Source organism: Pocillopora verrucosa, chromosome 9 (assembly GCF_036669915.1).
Source record: "Pocillopora verrucosa isolate sample1 chromosome 9, ASM3666991v2, whole genome shotgun sequence".
Lineage (NCBI taxonomy): Eukaryota > Metazoa > Cnidaria > Anthozoa > Scleractinia > Pocilloporidae > Pocillopora > Pocillopora verrucosa.
The window spans coordinates 18,433,501-18,461,192 of NC_089320.1; the positions used below are offsets into that span (position 1 = coordinate 18,433,501).

Below are 27,692 nucleotides of genomic sequence, written 5' to 3' on the forward strand. Positions count from 1 at the left end.
ATTATCATTATTATTATCTGTTAGCTTGAGGTTAATTTTTCTTGAGAATTCGTGAGACTCCCGGCTGAATTAATTTAGAAGATTGTTATCTACCTCTTAAAATCAAAATTAAAATTAGCCGAATTTGATAAGATTTTCATAATCATGTTATCAGACACATCCATTTGGCTTTTCTTAACAAGATCAGAGGCTTTAACGATTGATAGAGAGGTCAGCTATATTATTATTCATTTAAAAGTGGTTTTTTGGTCTTGATTGATTTTCAATTGTGTGTTTACCGATACTTCACAAACTAGCAAGCTAAGGTCACATTTATTTTACCACACTCAAACACGAACGACGGCTAGCCTCCCCTATTTCAGGGAGAATTTGGAACAAAAGAGCAAAATATTTAACTTATGATTTAAAAATGAATCGTCTGTTAAATCATGGTCAAATTATTTCAAGGAAACTCTGAAAAATTAAGAGCTTAAGCTTCGACAAAATGGGCCACTTTAGATTAAATTGCAAATAAAATTATTATGACGCGAATGATCCATGTCAATCAAACACATGCTATTAAAGAAGCCGCTTGTAGCGTGTAAACGAAGAATTTGATGTATCTGAAACCAACTTGGCTCGAAACCTGTCATCAAAACCCGGCTGCAACAGCTCACGTTAGTGGTCTGAGTCACTAAAATACGTTTAAAACCGGAGATTCATCAAGTTTGGTCGATTTCCAGAAGAACGACTAAACAAAGGAACATTGTGGTTAAAAGTTTCTGCCGGTACAAAACGGAATTAGTTACCCCGCTCACTTGGCCACTGTCGTATCCGGCTTTTTCCTGATCACGCTCTCAATATTTTTTATGCGGAAAGAAAGACTGCAAATTAACTTCCAGTGAGGGAAGGATCATAGTTATGTTATAGAACCTTTATTGATAAGGGAGATCAGGCAGATTTTGCTGTGACACAACCAAAATCTTCCGACCCTTGCGGGCGATAAATAAGGACCGTTCCCTAACAAGGCTTGTCAAGACTCACCCCCGACAATGATCGGCGATCTGACTTTGCTTAAAAACCTCTGAGGCCGTAGATTTTGTATGAGACCAAAGAACTTAAATGTTCCAAAACAAATTTGAAGCGCTGTGTCACGAGTTAGCTTTTCATTTGGTGTTTTCGTTCAAATGCTATTATGAGCATAATTGTTTTCGTGCTTCTTGACAAGTTATGACGGTAATTAGGTACACAAATCAGTAAAATAAAAACAAAGCCCTGAAGAACACATACGTATGGCAGTAAACAATCGAAACGTCTACAGCTTGACTCTAACCGATTACCAGCAACATCGAGTCAAATGATGAGACAAACACTGTACTTCCACTATTTTTACAGCTATGATGACTACGGTATTATGTACAGAGGCGTATTAAATCACAATGATATGATATCGCCGAATTTCTTCCGTTTCCTAATGTCGCTAACCTCCCAGCTTCGGGCACGATAAAATTCGATAAACGCGTAAGAGCCAGGCAGGAAGCTTAAGAGATCAAAAGTCTGTAATGAAATGCAACAAATAAATCACATGGAAGTTGTGTTCAGGAGGAAACATGTTGACGTTATGCATACTTTGAATAAATTTGCGTTTTCAGCTCTACAGATTACGAATAAAAAACCCAAGGGTGTCATTGCTATCAAAGCTGTTTTCCCGCAACTATCTCCACATAACAGAGCTGAAGAGAAAAGAAACAATTAAAAAAGCTGAGAGGGAACATAATTTCTGCAAAAAGGTTATGTTAAATTTTATTTCTCTTTTACTGTAGAACATATGATGTGATACCACGGTCGCAGATTTTCGGCTGTTTACAATCTTTCGACTTGAACATTCTTGATAGCTTCATAGATGATAATATAAATTGAGGACCATTTACTATTCTTCCATATATCAGTTTGAAAGCTTTCGGATGACTGATGGGATGATTAACAAAAGTAATCGCCTCAAGAGTTGTTAAAGTTGCTAAAGCGAACAAACACTTGAAAACAATCCTTATGACAACTACTTTTGATGTGTTGTCCTTAGATGAATATCAAAAGTAACTTTGGCATTAGACCAAAAAAAAATTCACACCGCTGTCGAAATGTAATCGCGGAAACCCTATTAGTAAGCGCTGGGTCAAGGTTTAGTTCTTGATGTCGTGTTCACAAGCTAACAGCATGATTGTTTTCGTCCTTCTTGTCGAATTGTTATGTCGATGTATTTATCTGGTAAAAAACGCGATAAAGTGAATGTTTAATTAATAATAATTTCTAATTTGTCCAAATTCATAAAATAATCTAAAACCATGATGGAATTATTCTACATGTACCTTTGTATAGTACGTGACGTTTCCCAAGCGAGCATATAGATATTTATTAACAAATTTTGAAGTAGATGGCAGCTTTTCAAACAGGAACAACTGACCTCGGTTAAAGTGTTCCAACTGCCTTGGTATCACGATTGCGTATGATATTGGACAAAACTTTTGCGAACTTCACTTTTCTTAAGCATGTGCAAAATTAATCACCAACAAATTTAGGAGAACACGGCTACCTTCCCAACAGGAGAAGAACTTACGAGGATCAGATTCTCATTTTCCCTAAGGTAAACATCCTCTACTGAATTATCCTGCTGACATTCGAGTATATTGCGTTACGTTTCTAAGTTGGTGAGAAATTATTTACCAAAACCATTTGGATACTACGGCAACTTTCAAAAAAGGAAAAAAAAGTTCTAAAGTGTTCCAGCTGCCCTGATCTCACACTGCTGAGATGTCAGGGAATCTTTCACAAACTGTATCTCTGAGAACAAGAGCCATTAACAAGTCCCACAATGCTTGACACGTAACGAAAATCTACATACAACCTTGAAGTGTCAAAAAGAAGTAGTCTAATTTTAGTGCTTTGTAAATGTTTTTAATCTAATATATAAGGTTCACATGGCAACCAGGTGGACAATCAGACATGGTTTGATGCTACTCTGGTTTACAGGTTTAATGAATGTAACCGAAGAAGTTACAATTTATAGACCCAACGTTTCGATACTCCCGTCTAGTGCGCGCCTTCATCAGGGATGATCTAAACGCTGCAACAAGAGGTCCTTTTATACGCTCACTAACTAGCTGCCTTTTTCTGACGAGGTGTAAATAGGCGTCAGGAAGTAAGCCGCCATCATCACGATTTAAAGGAGCGTGATGATCGAGCCTACTATCAACAGGTTTTTAGTACAGCTATGGGTTCACCCGTCTCTGCTGTCATTGCCAACATGGTTATGGAAGACGTGGAACAAAGGGCCTTAGCTACTTCACTGGTTAAACCGTTATTCTGGAAACGATATGTCGATGATGCTATTTTTGCGGTATCCGGAAATGAAGCGGAACGCCTTCTATCGCATTTGAATTCAGTAGAACTGTCTACCCAATTTACCCTTGAGCGTGAAAAGGATAGACATTTGCCCTTTCTTTATTTAAATGTGTCCAGAGGGGTTCAGGGGAATTTAGAGACAAGTGTCTATCGTAAACCTAACCACACCGATACATCGCTTTCGATTCTCATCACCCGATTTGCCATAAAACGTCTGTAGCCAAAACTTTACACAGGGGGGCTGACTGTCTACCATCTTTATTCGATTCTAAGGCTCAACTCCAAGTAATCCAAAAAAAAAAAAAAAATTGCAAGGGTTTATTTTAACCCTAAGTCCTTAGGAAAGAAACAACATCCAACATTCAGCCTGCTAAACTATAATTTGCATTTTAATGAATTAAAAAAAATTTTCAACACAACTGGTATGAATTAGTCCTTAAAATATCTGCGCCAAATCCCCAGAAGAAGTTGCTCAAATTTTTCAATTCCTTGAGGATAATTCCCTTTGGCATAAAATTGGAACAAATAGACCGCCAGTTCTAAATTTGCTGTTGAAAAGTTGATGGAAATGGCGTACGGTTTAATTAGTTTGAATCTGTCCAAAGGGAATTTTTCCATGCCTGTTTCAGCCCGTGTTTTAAGTCAGCTATTTACTCGCTTTTTAATTACCGAAAGGCGCACTGTTTGGAGATGATAATATAGAAACAAACCCAAACTTTGACTTTGATATCTCACTCGTGCCCTCTCTAATCAGTTGTAACACCCCTTGGCACGGCGCACTGTTTGGAGATGATAATACAGAAACAAACCCAAACTTTGACTTTGATATCTCACTCGTGCCCTCTCTAATCAGTTGTAACACCCCTTGTCACGAGCGCATCTATTTCTAAACCAAAGTTCTTCTTCCTCGGCTTTAGGACCTTACTATGGTAAACACCTCTTTAAAGAAACTTGGTTTCTTTTCCTTACCCCTCCCTTCTCATATTTGGTTCCTTCTCCTTACCCCTCACCCCATAATTCCTCTCGCTCTTCAATTTCCTGTTACCTCAATTCACAGCTGGTGTCAGAGGAGTTAGAGAGCACATCAGTTATTTACCACTTTCTACTCACATGCCGCAAAAAGTGGAAAGCGGCATGCACTCAATAAGTTTTTCCATTAAGGCTAACTTTCACTTTACAATTTGATTAGCAGCAACATGTGGATGATAACCTTGTCGATGGTGGCGCTGTTGGCTCATGTCACGCAAGGTGTAACCAGGTACGATACTGGCAAGGGCTTCGTTTACAAGCTATCGGTGGTGCAGGATGTCACGCTTGAAAGTCCATACAGAAACTACAACTATTTGCCGCACCTTCACGTTTCCCGGCATCCTGATTATCCTAACAAGCGATCGCTTGTAAAGTTTGAAAACCTACCCAGGTACTGCCCAGCTGACGAGGTCGTTTCTGCGAAGATGTACCTGTATTATGTCTACGCACACAAAGCCAGCTGGCATCCCATCACCAGAACCCCTTTTGTTCCACGTTATATTCAGGTTCATTTGGTGAAAAAATCCTGGAACGAGCATCAAGCTACCAGCTCCAAGCGTTCATCATCTACCTATTGGTCGACACGATACCTTGGTTTGGATAACAATGACGCAGAGGCGAACCCCCAGGATGAAAACCCCGTCGTTATCTTTCCATATCGCCCTCGAGGCTTCGTGGAGTTCGACGTCACTAAAGCAATCAGAGCGTGGCAGAAAGGAGTACCCAACTACGGCCTTGTGATCCGTGCAATTAACGAGTTAGAGAGCGGAAGAGGAATTCGATTTGCAAGCAACGCAGATCGCGATCGTTCAAGACATGCGTACGTTCTTGTTCTTTGCAAACACTAAAGAAAACATGTCATTCTTGCTCTCCCTATTATCAAGAGTAGAATTTAATGGTATCGTATCACAGATGGGGATTGTTTTATCTGCATTCTGAGGATGACAATAAAATATCTTAAAAGGTTTTATTTTCTCTCTTTTATACACATGTAGCTGTAGTAAAAAAATTGATAAATTTATGAACTGATGAATTACTATACAGTAATCCATCATGCCCAAAACTTTATTCATTTAGAAAGACATATACTGTTAATAACAACATGATTAAGTCATCTTATCATATCGCTGGCAGCGCCTGTAGGCAATAAGAAGCGAATCCTGTGTTCTGAAAGGCCACCCTTTGATCCCGCGCAAGAAAAAAAGAAGTGTGTAGAGCAGACTTGCAAAGTTCGTAAATTTTTGGACAATTTTGGTGATGAAGTCGCAAAAAACGGCAGAAGACAGTCAAAACGAAGAAAATGCAAAAATAATACTATCGCTGGTTTGTTGTGCTGCAAACACATTTGGCTTTCTTTCCCGGCTCTCTTATTAAGCAAGTCACTGAGTTGTTAGTTTTTAATATAACCAAATCTCTGCTTTATAAAAGATTCTTTATTGACCGAGCTTGTTTAGTCAAGATGGCTGGAAGTTACTTGTGTTTGTTTTATGGTATGGCCATAAGTTTGGAACAGGCATCGACTAAATATTCCTTTGGAGCGTGATCTTGTGACGACAGCTTTGTTTAGGTGCGTTATATTAAGGGCGCGCGCTAGTTTTTCCGAAATTTTGGGTGCTACAAACAAGGATGCACGTTAGAATACAAACGAATCAACTGAAACTTACACTTACCCAGTCGCACACAAGTTGATTCCTGCTTTAAAAGTGCGCCGGATATTTTAAGGAGGTCTAACCCAAACCGCCCCTAGGTATTCTCTATAAGAGGGTTGATTTAATGAAATAAATGTCTTTCCTCTGTTAGGTTCGGCCCTCTTAATAATATTCACAAAAATAACCGTTCAGATAAAAGGTTCCACTAAATTGAAGAAAGTTTAGAACGCGGTTTTGTTAAACAACCGCTGAACTTTGTTTCGATAACAGGCTCCGTTGGTTTCTCAGTAACTTCTTCTGGGTAAAAATGGAATTGTATAAAATGGTCGTATTTGGTCCAAAAAGCCCAGAGGGAGGAGAAAGGATTGATTTGGGTGTGGGTACACTCGATATAGCTTCATACTCATGACACACTTAGGGTGATTTAAGCCAAATTTCAAGTTTTGTCACTTTCATAATTCTTCTTTTGCTTGTACACTCTGCCTCGATATCAGGGTTAAATGTGGACCAAACCACGGGACAAAGGCACTTTGGTTGTGTGGTTTTAAAGTTTGGCAAGTATACTACGTAACTAAATAAAAGGGAAAAAAAACGGTTCAGCAGCACCACTGCTTTGCAAAGGGACTGGATACAAATAAAATATCACGCCTTCGTTTTTACAATACCATCATTTGAGCGATTTATTACATTAAAATCTCGTCTACTAAATATTAAATCACGCGTCAATCATTTTATTTGTCATTTCTCAGCTTAATGGTTCACCGTCCATTCCTATGCATCCCATCTGGTTACTATTTCAAGCTGATGCCTAACTGAAACAGAATAAAAAAATAAAGAAACATTAGGCACGAAATGTCACTATGAATCCCATAGCCATTTGAGTTAAGGACCGTAAGATTGAACAATATCTCATATTGCATCTATGAAAATTTTCAGAATCAGAGAGGAAACTATTTAATAAATATTATAACTTAAGCATTTACTCTCGTGAAAAAGGTTTAGAAAGCTTTTTGTCCATTGCCAATGCAACCCTTGAAGGTTTCGCTCTAAACCAAAGGAAACGTTTTGCTCCATCGCATCGCTAGCAAAAATCTTATCGACTTAAACGCTCGAGGTGCCAACCTACATCATTGCTTCAAATATAAACCTTTGCCTGTCTCGCTAAAGCTTTAACCCTTTCCACCCTAACATCAGTATCCATATTCTCTATACTCCTATCTCTACATTTTCTTTGGTACTGACAAGGAGAATTTGTTTAACAATCAAAACTTCTTAGGTCTGTGATCATTTCCTTTATTCTTATGATGTTACTGAATGATTCAGCACTACTGCTGTAAGGAGAAATTACATGCTGGTCACTCTCAGGGTTTAAAGGGTTAAATAAGCAATAAACACAACTTCTTTGAGATATTTGACTCTACCTAGGCGTCCAGCCCGTGATGAGTCATTAATAAGGACTGTGTTGTCGGTTTGGCATTCAGAAGGGTAACGTCAAACGTTTGTTCTGGGAGACTTTATACCATTGTTACATAATTAAGAAAAATCAAAATTTCAAGTGCTCTCTAAGTCGAGGAAACCTTTTCATACAAAGGTATCTTAACAAAACTTATGGAGACACTGCATCTGTTGCGAACGTTTTTTATTTGTAATGCTTGAATACAAGCAAATGTTGAAGATACTTTTAAGTCTACTTACCGGCATCTAATAGTGATTGTAGGGTTCAGATTTGTAGTAGTTGGTCGGCCTGAGTTGTACTGCTGGTTCCCTGTAAGACACCTGTTCTTGGCCACACCTGTATCTCCAGAGTAGAGCCCAGCGTCACCTCCCACCAAATGTGGAACACAAAAGTTGCGCTCTTGACTTGAGGAACTGGCTGGGGGCACAGTACATCGATTTTGCGCACCATTCAAAACATTGTTGAGCCCCTGAACTGTGCATGATCCTGTCAGCGTGAGGAATTGTAAGTGGGTCTGGTACTGTCCTGATGAGCCCTCATTACATCGGTATTCCAAGCACACCACACCCTGTCCACCAACCGTGGCACTCTTCTCCGCAGTGTAACCGTATTCCACGTCAGATTGACCAGGAGCTTTTCCAACGCTTCCCACATATATGACTGAGTCGGGCTTTGTCCCTACAACAAGTGCTTTGACAAAACAAATCTCGTCAGGTCTCACCTGCCACAACCGAGGATCGCTGGGATCATCAATTCTAATACTTTCCCAGTGGAACGATTGCCCTGCATTGGCATCTCGGAATTCAAAAGCAAAATCATTTGCTCTTCTTTGTGAACATCTGCCATCCTCGCCTCTGAGGTAAATGGGACCTCGATCATCTACTTTAGTGGAAGTGAACCGGAAGGACTGGATTTTGAAAACATTACCCACAGAAGACCCGTCAATGATCTCAGGGTTCACCAATAGAGGAAAGCCAGTAGGCTGTCGTGGAATGAGAGGCGCTCCATCGCGTTCAGCTTGAAGAATGGCTCGCTTGTCTCGTAAGCTTAGAATGCACAGGGTTCCACTAGCAGGGACTGTATCTTGGCGATAAGAGGTGTACTGTAACCCATTGTCGCTCAGACCGATGCGAGACACAACTGTGCCTGAGGGAGCCGTGATTCGGACATAACTGACAACAGTAACGTAATCCCAGTTGATGTTGTCTAAAGGAACATTTGGTGTAATTTCACTCACAAAGAACTTCCTTGCTCGTTCGCGTCTCTTTGGTCTAGAGCTGCCGCCTTGCTCAGGGCGTAATACTCCGAACTTAACCCAGCGACCAGTTTCCTTGCTCAGGTACCATTGATAAACTGTGACATCATTGGGTATGTCTAACAGGTCAGCGTCGATGCGGACTGAGATGTTTTTACCCAGACTGAGCTGATTACCATTGCTGTCTGTAAAAACTTGCCTCAGCATTCCAACAGATCCGAGTGCCACCTCCTCTCCATTGTCGTTAATCGCTGAAAAATCCCCAGGCGCTGCTGTCATGTCTGCCTGGCTTCTAGGATCAATCACCCCAATGGTTGCTGTGATCTCACCGGTATATACTCTTCCATCAGCTGTGAGGAAGGCATTTGCAGGGATGTCCAGATCGACAAAATTTGGTCTCCCCCCGGATCCTCCAAGGGGAACACTCTTTTTATTGTTTGCTGGGAATTTGATCACCGGCGGTTTCTTTTGAAGAACAATGGTATAAAAAGACACTTGCCCCTCATGAAGTTCGAAAACTTTCGTTGTATCTTCCAGCAGTCCTTGAAAATTGTCTTTTACCGTTAATACTATTCGCTTGGTTCCTGACTTGACCAGAATTTTAAAATTTCCTCGCCTATCCGTATAGTATCGGCTACCAACGTCATTGCTCACAGTCATCTCGCCACGCCACAGGGGATTTCCCATCGGATCGACCACTTTACCTCGAACAACAATTTTTGAGACAGCGCAGTCTGCACATGCGCATTTAGAGATTTTCTGAATGTTGAACTTTATACCGCTTTTGCAACTCACGCGGCTGTCAGACATAGAAGCTGGGCTACAGCATTGTCGAGTGGAGTCGTGTCCTCCACAGCTTCCAGCATGCCGTTGGTTACGCTTTACGCATGCTTCGTTAGAACAAGTACCAACATTGACGCTGTTACTCCCACTGCTATCTTCTGTGCATCCTTCAGGCAATGACACAACTTTTGTCCGTGGGATGGGGTTGCATGAGTCTTCGCGATTACCTGAAATTACATTTTTTAGTAAAAATGTAATTTAGTAATTTTAAAGGAAAGAAATATAATATTATCACATGTTTTGATTAGAAAGAGTTAGAAGTGTTGAAAAACCAACTCATATTTATCTTGGGCTAACCGAATAACAATCAAGCGCTTTGTAATGTAAATTAAGTCTGGAAGATTGTGCTTCGGAGAAGCCCAAGTAAAGCTCTAACTAAGTTCCATACATGTATAGCTATAGCAATAGGCGTGGATAGGCATAGGTTGTTTCAAACAGTGCATTATTTATACATATCAGACCTTGTTCAATACAAAGCATTACCGTATACCACACAGGTGAAATGGGGTCCGAAATGTGCTTTTTGCGGGGGCTGATTGGCTAGCCCGAAGTGATTAGCAAGTGAATATCAACCGCTATTGACCATACTAGTAAAATAACTGTCAAATATGCGAACCACTTTAATGATTTCTTAACAGGAAATCATATCTTACCAGGCACAACTGTCAGCGTTGCTTCGTTGGATACTGTTGCCCCAAACTTGTTTTTTGCACGACATTGATATGAACCAGAATCACGTGAAGACAATCTAGACAGACGTAGGTTTCTATTTCGTAACTGGTGCAGTAAGGGTGCACCGTTGTGAAACCTACCGAACGAGAAAGATGAATAAAATAATTTTATCAATATCTTTTTTACCTTTGTCTATGGTAACTAGATTTGTCATCACGTGTAGAAAAAGGTGGATAAGAAAAATACAGATTGCAAACGCTGATCTTGGAATATTCGTGGAAAATGTCTCAGTGGAAAATGTCTCAGTGGATATCCAGACTGTGACACATAGAGCTCTTTAAAACGTGCTTTGGACCTACCATTCATATACAGGAGTAGGTTTCCCTGTCGCCTGGCAACAAAGTGTTATGCCATCACCCTCCATTCGAATGGAGTCTTGTGGATCTTTTGTAACGACTGGGATCTCTGTAAATAATCAACGATAAAAGATTACCAAACACATAGGAGAAGGGGACAATGGAAGGATCTTAGCAGTTTGGATCGATTGACGGAAAGTGGGAAGAAATTACCCGAGAACCAAGATCATATATTTTGAGAAAGACAACATATTGAGAGAGGCATTTATGAAGGAACAGTCTTCGACCTTTATGCATTACCGTAATTCAAAGATTTTACACTCGTACACGTTTGGGTGGACTCTCAATACCCACCGCCTTCGCAAAGATTCCCAGTAATTCCAGCTGGACACTTGCAGAATGATCTCCTTTCTACACTGAGGCATGTCCCTCCATTCCTGCATGGCCGAGCGTTGCAATTTACTGCAAACATATACAATAATCATTGGAATTGATCTCGGATATTTAATTATTTTGATAAACGCAAGCTACAATTATCGTCATTGAGATTAGTTTCAGATAAAATAGGATAAATTGTGATTTTTTCGAAATACGATAAGGAGGTTGTCTCATCAAACAAAATAAACGACGTAAAAATGGGCACATAGGCCTCTCCTACGGTAACCAACCTTTCTCGCAACTTCTTCCAGTGAACTGAGGTTTACAGAAACAAAAGTGCATCTTGTTTCCAAGGGAGTAACATGTTCCTCCATTCTGGCAAGGTTTCTGCGCACATGCACCTAGAAAGGAGGAAATACTAGAGTTGACAAACTGATGGGACGTTCTCTCTCAGAAATATAAATACATACAGGCACTATTTCGTTTGACGAAGTTCTGCTCTGATGGATGCATATCTTCACCTTGGACTACTTTATTTTCTCCAGCCATAGCTTATAGCGCATAAGGCCTCTATGTTTTCAAAGTCGTCCTCGAGGTTACCAATGATTTGGTCCGCCTCTGATCAACCTCTTGCTTTGACTTTGGTACGCATACCTTTTCTGCTTAAGCAAGGCACAACGGTGGAGATCTCAAGTGAGCGAGATTTCCGTAAGGGTAGAGTTGATTGACACGTCGCTCAAGAAAGAAACTTAGAGAAAAAGAGGCTGATCTTCGTCAGATTTCTAAGTGTCAGCCAATCTGGCAAGAACAGACCTGCCAGGGATAGAATTCCCGGTCAGAACACACACACACACACAAGCTTTATCAGCTTAACTCTCAAGTATGTATTACGGATGCAAGATAAAGAAATAAATAAGGGGTGCATCCCTCCGTCCTTCGCATTTCCAGCAGAAGGTACCCCAAAAGTCGTCAGGAGATACTTCTTCACAACTACCACGCGTATACCTCGATTAAGGCATAGGGCCTGGATATGAACTTGTTTTTTGAATTGGATGCATCCTCACTAACCGTTCAGGATCTCTAAAAACTTTTATTCTAAGTGTTTTTTTTGTTGATGTAACTCTATTCGTTAAGTAATTTTATTTCGTTAAGTAAGTTTATGGTAACTAGGGAGGAAAAGTATGTTGGAATTCTCGGAAATTTTGGGGTCATGCCAGTGATGCCAAGTCAATGCATACCATTCAGGATCTCGCAACGTCTTCCAGTATATTGAGATCTGCAGCTACAGCTAAACGTGGATCCTTGACTCGAACATGACCCTCCATTTTGGCAAGGGTTTGGGATGCATGGATCTACGACTGAAGTAAAAAATCCTTAAGCGCTTAGCTTCTAATGTAATGTTATATAACCACTCCTCACGATTTCAATACATCATCAGGCAAACAGGAAATGAGAACCAAAAAACATATTTGCCGAATGGTTTCATTTTGATGTACCAGTTAATTCTCTTAAGGTGGCTCCATAGGGTTTTAGCTCAACGTTGGCGCGCGCCAGCGTAATGTTTTTCCAGAAAATTTTTATGTTTTTTCTTTAGAAGGTCACTAAAAAGCCATCAAAAGGCAATGAACAAAGTTCGGACTATCTTTTCGTGTAGCAAATATCAATATGATTTTCGTTGTCAAACTAAGGCTCCATAATGGGAGGCGCTCCCCAGCGATAATTTGGCTTTGCCCTTGATTTTCTTCGATTTGCTCTGATGAAATCTCCCAAAATTTTCACAATTTGTGAAAGTTTCCCTACCGATCATTTAAAAGCCATTTTGCTATTTGCAATTTTGTGTTATCTTCCTCAATCTGAAATTTGGCCTATAAATTTTTGTAATCAACATGCGCTAGGAAGGGCAAAAATATGTTAAACGGTCCAGCAAAATCTTAGTAAAATCCACGGAAGGAAACGCGATAAATCTTACTCGACAGATCCCTATTTACCTTGTCGTCAAATATTAAGTGATGGAATAGAACTTCACCAAGATCGGTATCTGAGCATGCGTAAACTTTCGACTCTGTCGACTTTTGGCAACCTTCCTTACGGTGTTTTCTTTTCGGTTGACCTCTTTTTCAGGTGTAGAGGGCCTATGAATTTTATGGGTGCAGTTGCTCTGGAAACCCTAGATTCCATCTCATAAAAAGAGTACTGTGTCAAACTGTTTTTAACACAGCTTTTCAGATAACGATCGTATCGAGCCGCCATGTTTGTTTTGCATGTTGACACTTTTAAAGCTCGTGCTATCTTCGTGCAATCAAAAAAAACCCTTTGAGCAAAGTTATAGCAACGAGAGAGGAGAAGTTGGTTAGAGATCTCGAAAGTTGTGGGGTCAGGCTAGTGATGCGAAGTTATATTAGTACATACCCTGTTCGCAGCGCATACCAGTATACTTGGGTGGACACTCACAGTACCAGGAGGGGATAAAATCTTCAGGGATCGCACGTTTCTTGTCACTTTTATTCGGGAAGGAGGAAGGACTCCTTCGATACAGGGCTTGACACGTTCCTCCATTCAAACAATGATTGAATTTGCACACAGAAAGATCTAAGAAGTACACAAAAGAATAGAATGTAAAGCACATTTAGGGAAGTTGATTACACGAAATCATTTTCCTCCAAAAAATTACTGCGGCATTAGTTGCAGATGACAATTAGACTACAAGGCCACCCAGAGGTAACAAGACTCAGACGTCTACGTGCAAATCAAACGACATAACTGGTGGTCAGTAAGGAAAATGAAATACATACTTTGTTCGCAGTTTTTACCAGTAAACTCCGGTGGACATTTACAATGGTACTTGTTAAACCAAAGCCCATCTGGCACCTTCATTGTGAGACGTCGATGTCGGCGTAGGGAGGTACATATTCCCCCATTCCGACAAGGATTGGGATGACAGGAATGCGGACCTGGCGAGGCATTAGGCTTAATCGGATCACAATACAAGTGGCTCATTGCCCTCCCCCCCCCCTCTCCCCCTCTCCCACCTCCCCCCGAGCGCGGGTGCAATTCAGTTTCAAGGGCAAAACAAACCCTTATCATGTGCTCGCTTTATAAGTGTTTTCGGGCATGCCCTATTTCATTTTTACCAGCACTCTCCTCTTAGGTAACACCAAAGCGCTCTCCCATCTTTAAATACATCTCAAACAAATCTTCTCATTCTATCAGAAAAATGGTATAAAAACCGAGGGATATCGCTTAGGAATTTTTCAGGCGTATTGCATATGAGGGGAAATATTTGATGGATTATATGAAAAGCCAGAACTGAGAAATTCACTTATTAAGAAAGCACTGATGTAGTACCTAGATCTTACCGTGTAACTGTAACCTAAATGGCCGTGAAAGGTCTAGGTACGACGAGACTAGGAAAGTACCTATATTTGAGTTCAGCCCATCATTTAGGAACAGTGGTTTATTTTATGATCAGAGTAAATAGAGAACTGTTTTTCATGAATTGTTGAGCATGATATACAAGAACTTAGACCTTTAAGAGGTAGTTTTAAACAGAACTCCTCCGTGTGCTTCGTAACTTAGTGGAAAACATACGCACTACACGTGTTTATACTTGTTTTATGATTGCTAGTAGGTTTTTATGCAAGATATAGATAGAAAAACCTGTCATCAGGATAAAATTCAGCTCGTAAACCTGTCTTGTTACTAACCTACAGGTATTGTGTCTATGCATTCCGGTGCACAATGGGGCTTGGAACTGCCTAATGATACAATCGATATTGGAGAAAATGAGTGCAGGAATATCGAATGGTAATAGATAAATTCGGCCCTGGACGAGCCCATTTAACTATCAACATCAGTTCTCGGTAGACATTTGAATATATACATCGTTTGACTCGGCCTGGTGAATGAAAACCGCGTTAAGGGGCTTTACCAGAAAATTGAAGCATAGCCAACTGACTAATATTATATATTTCCTAAAGCTATCGACCATTGAGTGCGAAAAATATCAAAGTGGTGCCATTGTCGTTGCTATTATCATCTTCAGGTGCACATTCTAAAACGGTCACTGGAGTCGCGTCTATTTATTTTGGTCAGGCGTATGGTTTTCTGCGATAATAGTTGCATTGATTTATACCTAAGGAACATAGGTATGCTCCAGGCTTCGCTCGATGAATCTGGGTTTTAGAGCATTATAATTTACACGGCTAAATGTTCTTTGTGAACCATTTCGCTGTAATTTTTCTACAATAATAGAGAGCACTCTACACTAAGAACAGTTCCTCCTTTTCGGCGAAGTCTTTCGCGTGAGTTAAAAAAATCAATAAAGAAAATTATGTCAACTTTTCGTGCGCCCACACCCAGAGTTTCGCGCAACGAACTTCGCCGAAAGTTAAAGGAGGATTTCTCGTAGCCTAAGAGTGCTCCTAAAGAGGAATGTTGTCTGTGACTGTGGTTGATGTTCTGACAACCTGAGCAAAAGTTATCATCAGATAACAAGTGATGTCATTTCTTACCTACGCCGAGACGTAGTTGTTGACTGTTTCCTTGATCAAATCTGCCTCCTTCAATTGCATCTTGGTCCTGAAAAACCAATGTTACTCAAGCTCGTCTGTGGATATCATAGTGACTATTCGATTTCGAGTATCCTACGCTCTTCATAGAGATTTGGAGCCTTGGAGAGAATACTTGGCGCAAATATAGTTAAGTGTACGAGTTTATACATATACAGGTGAATGTGTCTACATTTGTACTAATGAAAACGACTTTTTAACAACTCATTAGCTATTTCAGCTATAACCACTCATATCAAAACTCTGGCGATTGAACCCCTTTCACTACCAAGTTCTCGTTAGCAATTCTCTTCACTGTCTTCCATACAATTCTTACGATGTTGCTTCGAAGAATTTGGTATTGGATCAACTAACTCAAATTTTCTTTATTCTTACCACTTGTCTACTTGATATTATATCAAAGGAGAAATTGTCTCGGTAACTCATCGTGGGAGTTTAAGGGTTAACAGGTATCACTTTTACTACGAGAACTTCGTAATTCGTTTTGAAAATTTTTTCGGCAATAGCTGCATAGAATAAAAGCGTTGATTTATCTGGCTGAAGCAAACGGCTGTTCTTCGTCTGTTCTTTTAATTTTCTGCTAAATTTTTTTTCAATGATGTACACCTTACCAGAGCTATCCTGGCTTCGACAGCATATCTCGCCCATGGAACTGAAACCAAACAATTAACATTGGGTCTATGCTGTTAACATTTTCGCCGATGTCGGCTTCTTTGCAACTAGAGACCCGTCATCATTTATCGCCTTAGAAGGAGAGGAGAGGGTCGGGGGTCGGGGGTCGGGGGTCGGGGGTCGGGGGTCGGGGGTCGGGGGTCGGGGGTCGGGGGATTGGAGGATTTTGGTTAGGTGACAATTAAAATTACCTGATCCCACTTGATGATTCCTCCTCATTGGCAGTTAATTGGCAGTAAATTTTGTATAGCTCCCCCTCCCACTTATACTTTATTGGTGACCCCCCCCCCACTCCCGAAAAAAATCTCCCTATCCCCGCCCGGTGAGACAAAGTGCCTGGTCCCTTTTTAATTTTTAATGAATAGGCAAAAGGAAAGATATAGCTTAAGACTAAACGTCAAGTTTAGATTTTTCAGCTTCCTCTCGATCTAGTGACTGCAATTTTCAGTTGCGCGTCGAAAGTAATCCAGCAGTGAATTTGCTTTACAATTTGTTTCCTTCGCTCTTTGACTGGTCTCAAATAAAGACTTTCACCACCTGTTCAACCAATCATGTGCTAAAGCAAAACAAATGGCGAATTCCACTTCTGATTTGCTGTTTGAATCAAAGTAATTTGGTTTTAAGACATTCATCCGTAAGCCCGGCGCTGAAAATTAAAATTTGCACTAATACCCTCTGCTTTGAGGGAAAGAAGGTTTCTACGTTAAGTCACATTTTGTACACCGAGTCGCGGCGACCGGCGAAAATCGCAGTCACCGCACCGGACACACTCGGCGATTTTCGCCTGAATTAAAAAAAGGATTCAAGATTCCCTTTAAAAGTGCAAGTTTAATAGTGGTAATAAAGTTAAGGGAAAGTATCATACTCACAGCCAAAGCAGAGAAACAGAACCAAAAACAATGACGTGGGGTTTGCCGTCATCTGTTGAAAAAAAAAACAGAAGCTGAGGAACCTACCTACTTTAACGATGCAATAATCAAGTTGACAAAGACAATTAGGAAGAAGGAGATGAAAAATAGACTTTTCTCTAAAATAGAGACCGCAATTTAACATTTATATCTTGGAAAGATGGAAAAATAGCACGATTCATGGGCAAAATATCATGAACCGCTAGTGTTTTCCTGCTATAAGTGAGAGCGCTGAGAGTTCATTTCCTGTACAAGCAATATCTCTAGACATTTGTAAGAGAAGGGCACAGACCGATACATAACCCCCCCCCCCACCCCCCATTTTTGCCACTCCCCACTCGGTGGACGATCTTATCTTTCTCAGCGACGATCTTATTTTATTCAGACGGTCCTATCTTTTGAGACCGTCGTTTTGACCTGCCTTCTTACAGCCAATTCCTTTTCGATGAATGAAGACTCGACGAATAAGAAAGAGGCTTTTCACATTTTTATTCGTGATCCGTGAGATCTTTAGAAAACTTTACTCGCAAAGTGAATTTTGCGCCAATTATTTCGGGGTCCTATTGGAACGAGAATTTGGGGCTTTAAGGTCGTTATTATCGAAAATAAAATTAGTCAAACCTAAATCAGGAATCAGGAGGGTAACGCACTCCCTTCTGAAAATGTCACTGCATTGGCTAATGCTTTCACAGTCGCGATTTTCACCAGAAAAAGAACATAAACCAGTTGAGAGAATCAAACTGCCTTGCTAGACTTGTAATAACGTAATCCAACAGCTTGCAAAACGCGAATGATTCTATGAAAATAAGCGCTCAGACTGAGCAATTAAGATTCCTCTTTTAAGAGGCTTTTTTTTTTCTTTTAATTCCGTGATTCCTGAAATCCTAGGAAGGTAGTTTTTCCCATAAAACGAGGTCACGACCTCCTGCTCGTGTATGATCCACTCTGTAAAATAAGCTGATATGGCTTCGTTTAAAATGTGAAATTCAGTTATTATTGTTGAAGAAACGTCTTCATTTGCGTGGGATCAACGTCTTCATCGATTAAGTACAAATGTATCCACCAATGAATTTGAGGGGTTATACTTCAGATTTGTATCTCTTTATCACAGACAAGAAGTACAAAGACAATTTCTGCCCAACCATGTGGACTAAATCACTGAATCAAAAGTTATCCTGTGACACAGTGCTTAAGTTTCTGATATCAAATTTCGACAGGAACAACTGGTGCCAATATTGATAATCATTCAGGCACAAAAAACTAGAGTTATTGTCTGAAAGGTTGTTAAGCAAAGTCGGATTTACCAATCTTTGTCGCGCCAAGCCTTGACAAGCCTAGTTAGTTTTAATATCTCGGCAGATTTTCTTTTCTTAGAGGGTTATGAAGATAATGTAACTACAAATAAAGTTTTCTCGGTGATCGAGGAGCGAAGACGAACAATACCGGGAATTTCACTATTCAGTTCCGTAAAGTGAACATATGCGGACAAATATGAGTGGATTTAATGCCTCTGGTATAGTCATGTCTACTAACACATGGAATGAAAGGTCCTTAAGTTACGTAATTTCTTTTTAGGACTGCAGTATTTTGTTTCGCTTTATTCGTTTTTCAAGCCAAAAGTTACAGTAGCGTCGCGGCCACAAATGATTTATGGAAAGCTCTCAGTCAACCATTCGTTTACTATTAGTTCCAGATGGCTCGGCCAAAGAACCAAGCTGTGCCAGAGAGAAGAAGATAAGGGCGCATCCGAGGCAAGGGTTCAGTTAAGTGATTTAACAATAAGATTGAAAGATGGTCGTCATTTTTGATCGATGCGGGTAATGAATCAAAAGCCACCCTTTTGTGGTTGTGGTTAAACAACTGCATGTAACCTGCAAATTAGAACCAAATTATCTTAGACCTACCCTCAAAAAGGTTTCCCTCTCCGGCTTTTGTTTTTTTAAGTTGCCTTTCAACAACACCTTTGTGCAAAGCAAGTGATCTTGACTTTCGAACGTGTTGTAATTTAAATTAGCCTAAAGGTCCTGAACTCTTAGCGACAAAGTCTGTCATTTTCAGGATATTGCTCACCGGATAATAATAACTTTACAATAGGATTATCACCCACACAAGAAAGAAATTCTAACACACACGCGCACGTGCTCGTCAAGTGTAATTAACAGTGTCCCATAGGATATCTTTGGATAGGAACAAAAAATCCTTAAAGAAACAGCATGTGTGAAAAAGGTCCTCTTTGGAGACACTGTTGCATAGAATAACGAAAGATAGACTCTGTTTTTCCTGTATACAAAAAAAATGAGGGTATGATGAGGGACATTCGTAGATAAATTTAATCCTGTTTGTTCAGGACTGTTGTAAAAGGCGCGGAGTTAACGAAACTAAATCCCTACAGGCAAGCAGGAACTTGTAATGATAACGCTAAAACGGAACAGAATCCACCAATTGTGACTAAAATTTTGGTGTAAGGCCAAAATAAGTGACAAAGACTAATAATGTGCCGTAGCATCCGGCCTTCTAGCCAAGTTGGGCTCAGTAAAGCTCTTAATGGAAAGGATAGAATTCACAGGAACTGCTGATAAAAACAGTACTGCGTTCACGTGATCCCTTACCGTAGGAATAATACTTTCTGTCAAGACCTGTTTAGGACGTTTCAGCTTAGTAAACGTGAACCGTTGGAGTAAATTTGCCTTTGAAAGATTTCGTTACAAGGACTAATGTCTAAATTGACTGAATTTCATCTCCTAAAGTAGCACCGCGACAATTTTTTATTGTGCATTCTTAATTAATCGTTATTGTGTGTGGAACAATCTGAAAGGAAAAAAAAACCGAAAGATAATTCTAGGTTATTATTTAGTGAAAGACGGTGATTTTTCAGAGGGAGGTATTAGTACTACCCACACAGACACGTGCCGTTGATACTTAAACCCTAATAAAAAAAAAAGTCGGTATGTGACATCCAGCACTGTCCCATTTTCTTTGTAATAATAAAAAAGAGTAAATCCTCACGCTTTTTCTCTATCTTTCAAGTTTACCAGGATGTCATTTGTTTTTGCCAAAATATATGGTCCACCGGCGGCCCTGTTTACAGTGCCTTCAAACCTTGACTTACGAACGTGAAATTATTCAATAAAATTTGAGCTCGGCTTCAGGAAGCACGTTGATCAGGTGCCGGTTGGCGCTAAAAAATGAAAAAAAGCACAGAAAATTCATCCTGTTTGTTCACGAAAGTGACTAAAGGCTCGGGGTTTGCGAGGCTAATTCCCTTTGAGCACGCAGGAACTTGTGACGATAGTGTTCTTTGCTTTGTGGTCTTTCTAAAAAGAGATCCAGAGGGCTTGACCAAAGGAGATTAATTTTCGGTTTCATATTAATTATGTGACTTCCTTCAGTCATTTAAACTTATCTTTAAATTATTTCAGCCTATATCTATCTAAGCAAGCAGTTTCAATATGTCGCGTTTTTATCGGCACAATGATTCATCGGTGGATCATAATAGCAAGTTCAAAAGTTTTCCCTCCCGCTCTCAAATGAAATTCATTTTTCCGTTTTCTTTGTCATTTGATCGATTGTAACGTAAGTGTGTGGCGCACTCTAAGAATCCTCTTTTTATGGATTGCTACGTTATTATCTTGCACACTGCAAAGATTTTCTTTTTATCGATTATTACGTTAGTATCTGGCACACTATAAGGATTCTGCTTTGATGTTTTTATTACGTTAGTATTTCGTGCATTGTAAGGATTCTCCTTTTACGAATAGTTGGTATCTTGCCCATTGTTGGCTTTTTTTTTTGATCGAATGATACTTTACTATCTTACGCGCTGTTTAATTAATAAGGTTAAAAATTTTAATTTTAGTCAAGAAGTTGAAGAAACTGAAGCCTAGCTACCAAGAGATGATGAGAATGAACTACGAGAAATCTGAGAAATTTTGTGACAATAGTTTGTAATTTTGACCTTAATCACGCGTCACGTATAAAGCCTTTGCCCCTCTCACAGAGCTTGAAGTGTTCACTTTTGCTGGGTGAAATAGTTCAGGACTGCATAAATTATCAATTAGGTAATGAATTATGATAAATGGTAATCTTGGAACGTGTGAAAGATTTCACAACTATGCCCACCAATTTCAATCTCTACCATTGAACCCGTACAACTCGCTAAATTAAGAATAATGAATTTAGAGTTAAACTTAAGTATATTACCATAGAATCGGTAAACCGAAACGATCGCAGTTTGGAGCACTGAAACTGAAAATAATGGTTTTGTAAAACCGTAGAGGAAGTCTTAAATGTTTCAGCACGAAAATGAACACGAACCATAACCCTTTACCCTCCAGCCCTCCTTACTCCTCCCCTCCCCCCCTTTTAAGGGGTAGTCCGGTAGGCAACTACAAACAGTTTTCGCATGTTAATGAATAATAACTTGTTGTGATTAGTTTGTGCAGGATAAAACTTTGATTGTTTCTAAAATTAATTATTCATTCATGTTTGTCTCACACCTTGGATCAATGTGACATGTGGTCGAAGGAGTTCCAGCGTTTTGCTTTTCAAGCAGAAAATTGACGTATTCTGCTGTTTTCTGCGCTTGTACCTACTTCTAAGAGTATTTTTAGGACGACTATTTCCTTATCCCAAGTTCAGCAGCCCAAATATGGAGATATTTGATTGTGTGCTTTTGCAGAATACCAGTAACGGTTACACGTGGTGAGAGAGAAATTCGTTTTCAGAGTTCTCTTCTGCGAAGGTCTAGTCTCGAAACGTGTCTCTAATGAATTGTTTGCAGAATTTTCATAGGTTATTTACTTTAGCTGTTGCCGTAATTCAAGTACTTCGACTTTCCTTATAACTTCATCTCAGATGTTAATTCTATCAAATCTATTGAAACAACAGAAAACTTCTTCATTAAAATTTTATCCCGTCTTAAATTGTGTTTTTCTTCTCGTTTACAGTTTAGCGACATATGTACCCTGCGTCTTTGCGCTCTGGGCTTCTTAAAGTTTCCTTACAGGTAAGTATCTTTACTACTTGAGTCTCTTTTTTCATAGATTTATGGTTAGAGCTTCGATGCTCTTAGTTTCAACGTGCAATACAGCTTAAAACATGTATACAAAGATGTAACAGAAAACGACGAATGAATGTGGTGTCTCGTTTCCTCTTCTAAATAATTATATATTTGTTTTTGTGGTTCATGTCTTTAGGACGGCGATAACTTGATGATGGAAGAACAGGAGTCAAATGGACTACGAACCTGTTGGTGAGAGTTAAAGTCAAAATTGGATTTCAATATACACTCCATTGCGAGACCATTGACAACCGAAAGGGGTAAGTAGTGAACGATTGGACTCAAGGGCTTTGTGGGTACACATGCACATAGTAACCACAACAATTGCATAATCAGTCGCAGTAGATGGTAGGAGCCACTTGCACTTTTCTTAAAGAAAAGGATCATCATAAACAAAGATTTGCCACGAATAATGAATAGTCAAAGGTACACTGAATATGTAAATTGAAAGCCATTTAGTCTCATCGTTCATGAATCATGCTTTTTAGCTGTCCACGTTTTCGCGATCAAGTATATATGTTGAAGCGAAACGAGTGCTGGACGGATGGAGTGAGTAATCTACAATGAAAACATTGAAACTACGTCACGTACTTGTGAAAAGCGAGAACATGAGCGAGCCCTTGCTCCAACCATATAAAATGCTTTCCTTAAGCAAAAAAAATTGGAAAAAAACGGAGTTGGGTTATAAAATTAACAGACCAATGCATAAAATCTACCGATTAATGCCTTCGTGAGAGACAAAGTCAAACAGTCAATCACTCTGCATCTCTTCTAAAAATCCTTTCCTCAGAGGCTATTCCGAGAAGCAGACTCTCGTTCAATGGCGTGAGATATGTCACTTAATCAATTAATTCATTTTATTTGCAGAAGGAACTGAAGACTGTGGTTGAAAAAGAGGATTGGAAAGCTGGAATGAGGAATGCACGGTGTGATGTAAAAGAACGAAGATAAACGTAAGTTCGTTAATGTTTTGTTTTACTGGTAGTTCAAAGAGTTTCATGACAAACATAAAACAGTACCAAAATATTCATTGTATGCTGTCATTGTAGTAACTATTCCAAAATATTTCGTCGATATAGCGTTGTTACAGACTGGGTTGCTTGCTTGCTGTTGCTTAACTTTTGGACCTCGTTACTTTTAAATCTATATCTTGCTGATAGGAAACTGGACTTACTGCATGCTCAATTTAATGAAAAACCAAAGCTAAGATAGGGGAAAAAACGAAGAGCGATTTCAAGGATGATTTCTGAACAACTCTTGAAGAAGAGGCTTCGGAAAGTTGTCGGAAAGCGTGAAAGTGCACGCTATAACCCCTAGAGTTATTGTGGATAGTTTTAGGGTCTCGGTTTCTTGACCTCGGGATTTCAGGAAAAGCTGAGAAAACTTCACTGTAAGTACGAGTCATCGCAGGTTTGACCAATTTACCTATTAATTTCAATTGCTAAAATTTATCGATTACTGGATACCCAGAGATTGTGGCGTGCACTTTTGTAATTTTCCCGAAAACCTTTCTCAAAACAGCATATGATGTCACTCTCCATTTTTACATATTTGTTTACTGCTAATGAGGGATTCATTCGGCGAATTATAGTTCTGCATCTTTCATGCTGGGTAAAATACTCAATAATTACTTTTTTACTGAAGCTTTTAACATTCAGAAAATTTACAAAAATACTCGGAAAGGAAACTCGTGTAACTTTGCGCTTTTTAATAAGATATAGATCTTTCTTAGTAATTGCCAGTTAGTATTATTTGCGTCGTTTTAATCAGAGTATTATTTGCAAAGTTCACCGGACTGAAATTCTTGAGTTCGTAAAGCAACTTTCTCGTTTGACTAGTAATTTCCTTATAGAATTTAAAACGCATCGATAATTATTGAGTATTTGGAACTAAAAATGTCGTAGAAAAAAGTAAGTCTTTTCATAAATCACGTTAATACAATCGATAAGTTACAAGATTTTGAGAGTAGTTTAAACATAAAAGAGTTCCTTAACACCATCTCAACCTAAAAAATTTCTCTTTTAACGAGAACTAGGATTTTTGGAGAGATGAGTATATTGGTCGGCCGAGGGTAGTTCCAAAAAGAAGTGTTGTCAGTAAAAATGACAGACGTTTCGAGAACTTGAGCGACAGTCTTCATCTGATTTAATTCGATTGTTGTTAGACTGGTTACTTTTGTCGAGCATCTCCAACGAGACCACCAGAAAACACAGACCTATTTCAACAGATGACTTCTCAAATAATCCTTCCAACCGACGCCATAATAATTCACTATTAGTAGTGACTCTAATAAGACCAATAGTACAAGTTTGGAACAAACCAGACAGCTTATCTCGCGAAAAAAAAAATGGATAAACAAACATTCAACAGTGTTTTTTTCTTTGTTTATTTCCATATTTGTTTCTTTGTTGGTTTATTTGGCTTTTCATGCAATTAATCAAATGTAATAATTGGATTTGCAGAATAGAGAAGCAGAAATGAAAACTGTGTTACAGGATAAGAGGACTGGAAACTGGAAATTGGAAACGAACGAAGTGAAGTAAAGAACTCAACTAAACGTGAGTTGTTCAATTTTTGTTTTGGCTGGTAGATCAAGGCAATCCATTACAATGTTATGCACTGATCAATTCAAAGCTTCAAAATCCCCCCGAGCAACTCACGGGCATTTGACCCTTGGCTGGCTGAACGTCCCAAGTCTGTCCAGCAGAAAAAACGTGTTTTATCCTTAAATATAGGGGTTTAAAGGTAAATAGTTCACCTTTGCGAGTGAACGGCTCAGAAAAGGTCTACAAGGTCTAGGTTTTAAGGTTTGGTGAATCGGTAGAAAATAACGGTCGCTATTTTTGCCTTGTAGAAAAAAAAACGTACTTTGAAATCCGACCCTTAGGTGGGACATTTGAACACAATTGTGGCCCGGAGGGGCGGTATTTTAAACGAACCAATGTAAACAGATTCAAGCGCTCGGGGGGCTTGCGCAGAGAGAGGATATTGAAGCTTCGAATTGATCGACTCGTAAATCAAGGGAATCCATCACAATGCAACTTGGAGACAATGTAACGTGGCCAAAATTTTCAATGAATATTACCGTGGGTTCAATCATTAAAATTTTTAAGTTGATGTAAAGTAATTTTTCAAAGAGTTGTATTTGCCTTTTTGCCTGTTACAGTTAAACTTCAGGAATATTGCAGATTTTTGAAAAAAACCAAAACTAATTCAAATTGCGATCTTCTTAGGGTAGAATACTTTTCAGACAAATAAATTGCAGAACCGGAGAAATTTGAAAAAAAATGCTTTGCAAACTGACGGAAGGATATTTATCAATCGAAGTTGAAGATAGTTGGAGATGTAACTCCAGTATGTGGCAGAACCAAATGAAAACATACTTTTGATTTGAAATAAGCTCATAGACACCATAAATTGCTAAATTTTATGGATATTTTTAATGAATCAATGTTATGTGCACTCAAAGTTTACCATTAACCTTTTGACGAAAAGGTTTTTCATCAAAGATGATGGAATGTTTCTCATGAAAGTACAAATCAGCAAAAACAGAAAGTGATGACGACTGATGTTTCAACTTGTGGAAGGAAGTGGAACGAAATGTTTTTAAAATTAAACTTTTCGAGTGAAAAGTTCAAAGAGAAGCTTTTTTTGGACAAGAGAAATGTTTTTTCAAAAAAAGGTGGATACGTTCTTGAAGAATACTTTAAAAAACCTCGGCTTTGGAACATTTAGATCTCTCAACTTTGCGATTAGAAGTCACCAAGACGATGAAAATGACAATGACGTTTAATGACAAAAGGGAGCAATTATGAGTCACGAACGTATCTGAAAAAATTCCATAGTCTTTTCAAGTAAAAAATTGATGCAGGACAGAAATCATTACCTATAATAGCATTTTCGAACAAGAAACTTTGTGAAGACACAAACACTTCTACAACTCAAACGATCTATTTTTCTAAACTATGAAGAGTTTTTCGAGGTGATTGAAAATGGGACAATTGTAACTCAAAGGCGTTGCTGAAAAATTATATACAAGTGAAAATTAAGTACAAAACATTTATAACTGACAGGCTCAATTTGGCTCTGACCTGGAATTCAATTTTGGACCGAAAAGACTTTTTCCCGATGACTTTGTGATGAGAATTAATTTCAGTATAGCTTCTATGCCAAATAATGTGTTTATCATAATACAACGTTTTTAGAAAAGACGAGAACCCTCGCAGCAAAAGCTGTGGGTGCATTAAGCAAGGAAATGTAATTCGTTTGATACCTCGTTTTTGTCTGTGCTTATGAGAAAAAACGATTTCCTTTTTCCATTTTTCTAATTAAAGGAAAATTTGGAACGATTACCGATATTTTCCATAGCCTCTCTATTAAGCATTCCTTATGATTGATTTTTTCAATTGACACCCTTTCTATGAGGGTTCTGAAACATTAGCCACAATTACCAAGGGTAGCACGCTACAACAAATCAGGATGAAAAAAAAATTTTTACTCCTCACAATAGGTGCCAAAATTTTTTTTTTAAAATCAGTCTCATATTTTTGACGAGGCAGAAGTTATATAAAGTAGCCAACATATATTTTTATAATTGTCCATAGAGTAAAAAGGTTTTGACAAGAAGTTTCCTTGATGGTGCTTTTTGAATTTACAAAACGATTCTTGCGTAGATGTGTTTATGAACTGAACCTCTTAGGTCTACGTATTAAGTGATTGCTTTTTAACCTGATGGGGAACTACTAAAGTTGGATCTCGAGAACATTAACAGCTGATCACTTGGTCGTAGTTTCAAATATATATATATATATATATATATATATATATATATATATATATAGATGTATGTATGTATGTATATATGTATATATTTATTGTTTTTTTAAATATTTTTCAAAAACATGGCGAAGTTTGCGAAGGAGCTATTAACCCAAGAATCAAGAATCTGGCAAACGTTCTATTAGAATAAAAAACCAGTCAATCGAAAGAGTACAAAATAAAATCTGCTTGTCTAATGAAAGATATGATAAGTTAGTAAGAGATCATGAAATTCAAAATTGATCAATTTCCTATGGATGAGATTGCATTCTCGTGTAGCTACAGTTTCGATTGATGTAGGAAAGAAAACGGAAAAACTCGGAGCAAAAGCTGTCTTCATTTAGTAAGGAGAAGAAACGGTTGCATTTCCATTTTTTTTTATAGCGAACATCATTTCCTTTTTTAGTTTTTATGTAGCAACATTTCTTAGGATTATTGGTTTACTTCAAGTATATAAAAAATATATTTTTTACGTTGCACATTATGCAGAACCACTGGTTTGCCACAATATTTTTTTAAGTAAATCCTTGCCAAATTTTGTTTGAACTTGAACTCATCTCAACCCTTTCTGATTACCATTTTTACTAGATATGATCTTCCCGTTCTCCAGCTATTGTGATGGATTTCTTATTCACGTTTGATAATTGTTTG

The 27,692-nt window shown here is 38.8% G+C and overlaps 2 protein-coding genes and 1 long non-coding RNA gene across 9 annotated transcripts; 2 read left to right on the plus strand and 1 right to left on the minus strand.

Annotated features, from left to right (window-relative positions):
- Positions 1 to 1,648: 1,648 nt before the first annotated feature.
- LOC136283433 (uncharacterized) lies at positions 1,649 to 5,372 on the plus strand. 4 transcript variants are annotated; one of them, XM_066172297.1, is made up of 2 exons: positions 1,649 to 1,769; positions 4,571 to 5,372. In XM_066172297.1, exon 2 carries the CDS (start codon positions 4,575 to 4,577, stop codon positions 5,253 to 5,255), a length of 681 nt encoding a protein of 226 aa, XP_066028394.1. In that variant the 5' UTR covers positions 1,649 to 1,769; positions 4,571 to 4,574; the 3' UTR covers positions 5,256 to 5,372. The 4 variants fall into 4 exon arrangements, with proteins under 4 accessions (XP_066028394.1, XP_066028392.1, XP_066028395.1 ...); XM_066172295.1 differs by having other exon boundaries at positions 1,664 to 1,769; positions 4,568 to 5,372; XM_066172298.1 differs by lacking the exon at positions 1,649 to 1,769 and adding an exon at positions 2,323 to 2,620.
- A 1,343-nt stretch (positions 5,373 to 6,715) lies between these two features.
- Positions 6,716 to 19,200, minus strand: LOC131793661 (cartilage intermediate layer protein 2-like). Of its 4 annotated transcripts, none has more exons than XM_066172154.1 (14): positions 19,069 to 19,200; positions 17,126 to 17,177; positions 16,196 to 16,236; positions 15,528 to 15,594; positions 14,721 to 14,771; positions 13,809 to 13,967; positions 13,426 to 13,605; positions 12,255 to 12,374; positions 11,307 to 11,417; positions 10,993 to 11,100; positions 10,642 to 10,747; positions 10,264 to 10,418; positions 7,752 to 9,777; positions 6,716 to 6,864 (listed from the first exon to the last, which is right to left on the minus strand). In XM_066172154.1, exons 2-14 carry the CDS (start codon positions 17,175 to 17,177, stop codon positions 6,828 to 6,830), a joined length of 3,213 nt encoding a protein of 1,070 aa, XP_066028251.1. In that variant the 5' UTR covers positions 19,069 to 19,200; the 3' UTR covers positions 6,716 to 6,827. The 4 variants fall into 4 exon arrangements, with proteins under 4 accessions (XP_066028251.1, XP_066028252.1, XP_058967090.2 ...); XM_066172155.1 differs by having other exon boundaries at positions 6,716 to 6,868; XM_059111107.2 differs by lacking the exon at positions 14,721 to 14,771.
- A 3,164-nt stretch (positions 19,201 to 22,364) lies between these two features.
- Positions 22,365 to 24,789, plus strand: LOC136283244 (uncharacterized). Its single transcript, XR_010718669.1, has 3 exons — positions 22,365 to 22,483; positions 23,091 to 23,176; positions 24,686 to 24,789. It is a non-coding gene; the product is annotated as an uncharacterized lncRNA (long non-coding RNA).
- Positions 24,790 to 27,692: the final 2,903 nt, after the last annotated feature.

Bases quoted from the DNA above. Each gene is read 5' to 3' on its own strand.
- LOC136283433 (XM_066172297.1), top strand. From the start codon at position 4,575: ATGTGGATGATAACCTTGTCGATGGTGGCGCTGTTGGCTCATGTCACG.
- LOC131793661 (XM_066172154.1), bottom strand. From the start codon at position 17,177: ATGACGGCAAACCCCACGTCATTGTTTTTGGTTCTGTTTCTCTGCTTT. The intron at 12,375-13,425 runs GTATGTACTAAT...TTTTTACTTCAG, and splicing joins TGGTATGCGCTGCGAACAGG to TCGTAGATCCATGCATCCCA. The intron at 10,419-10,641 runs GTAGGTCCAAAG...CTCGTTCGGTAG, and splicing joins CCTACTCCTGTATATGAATG to GTTTCACAACGGTGCACCCT.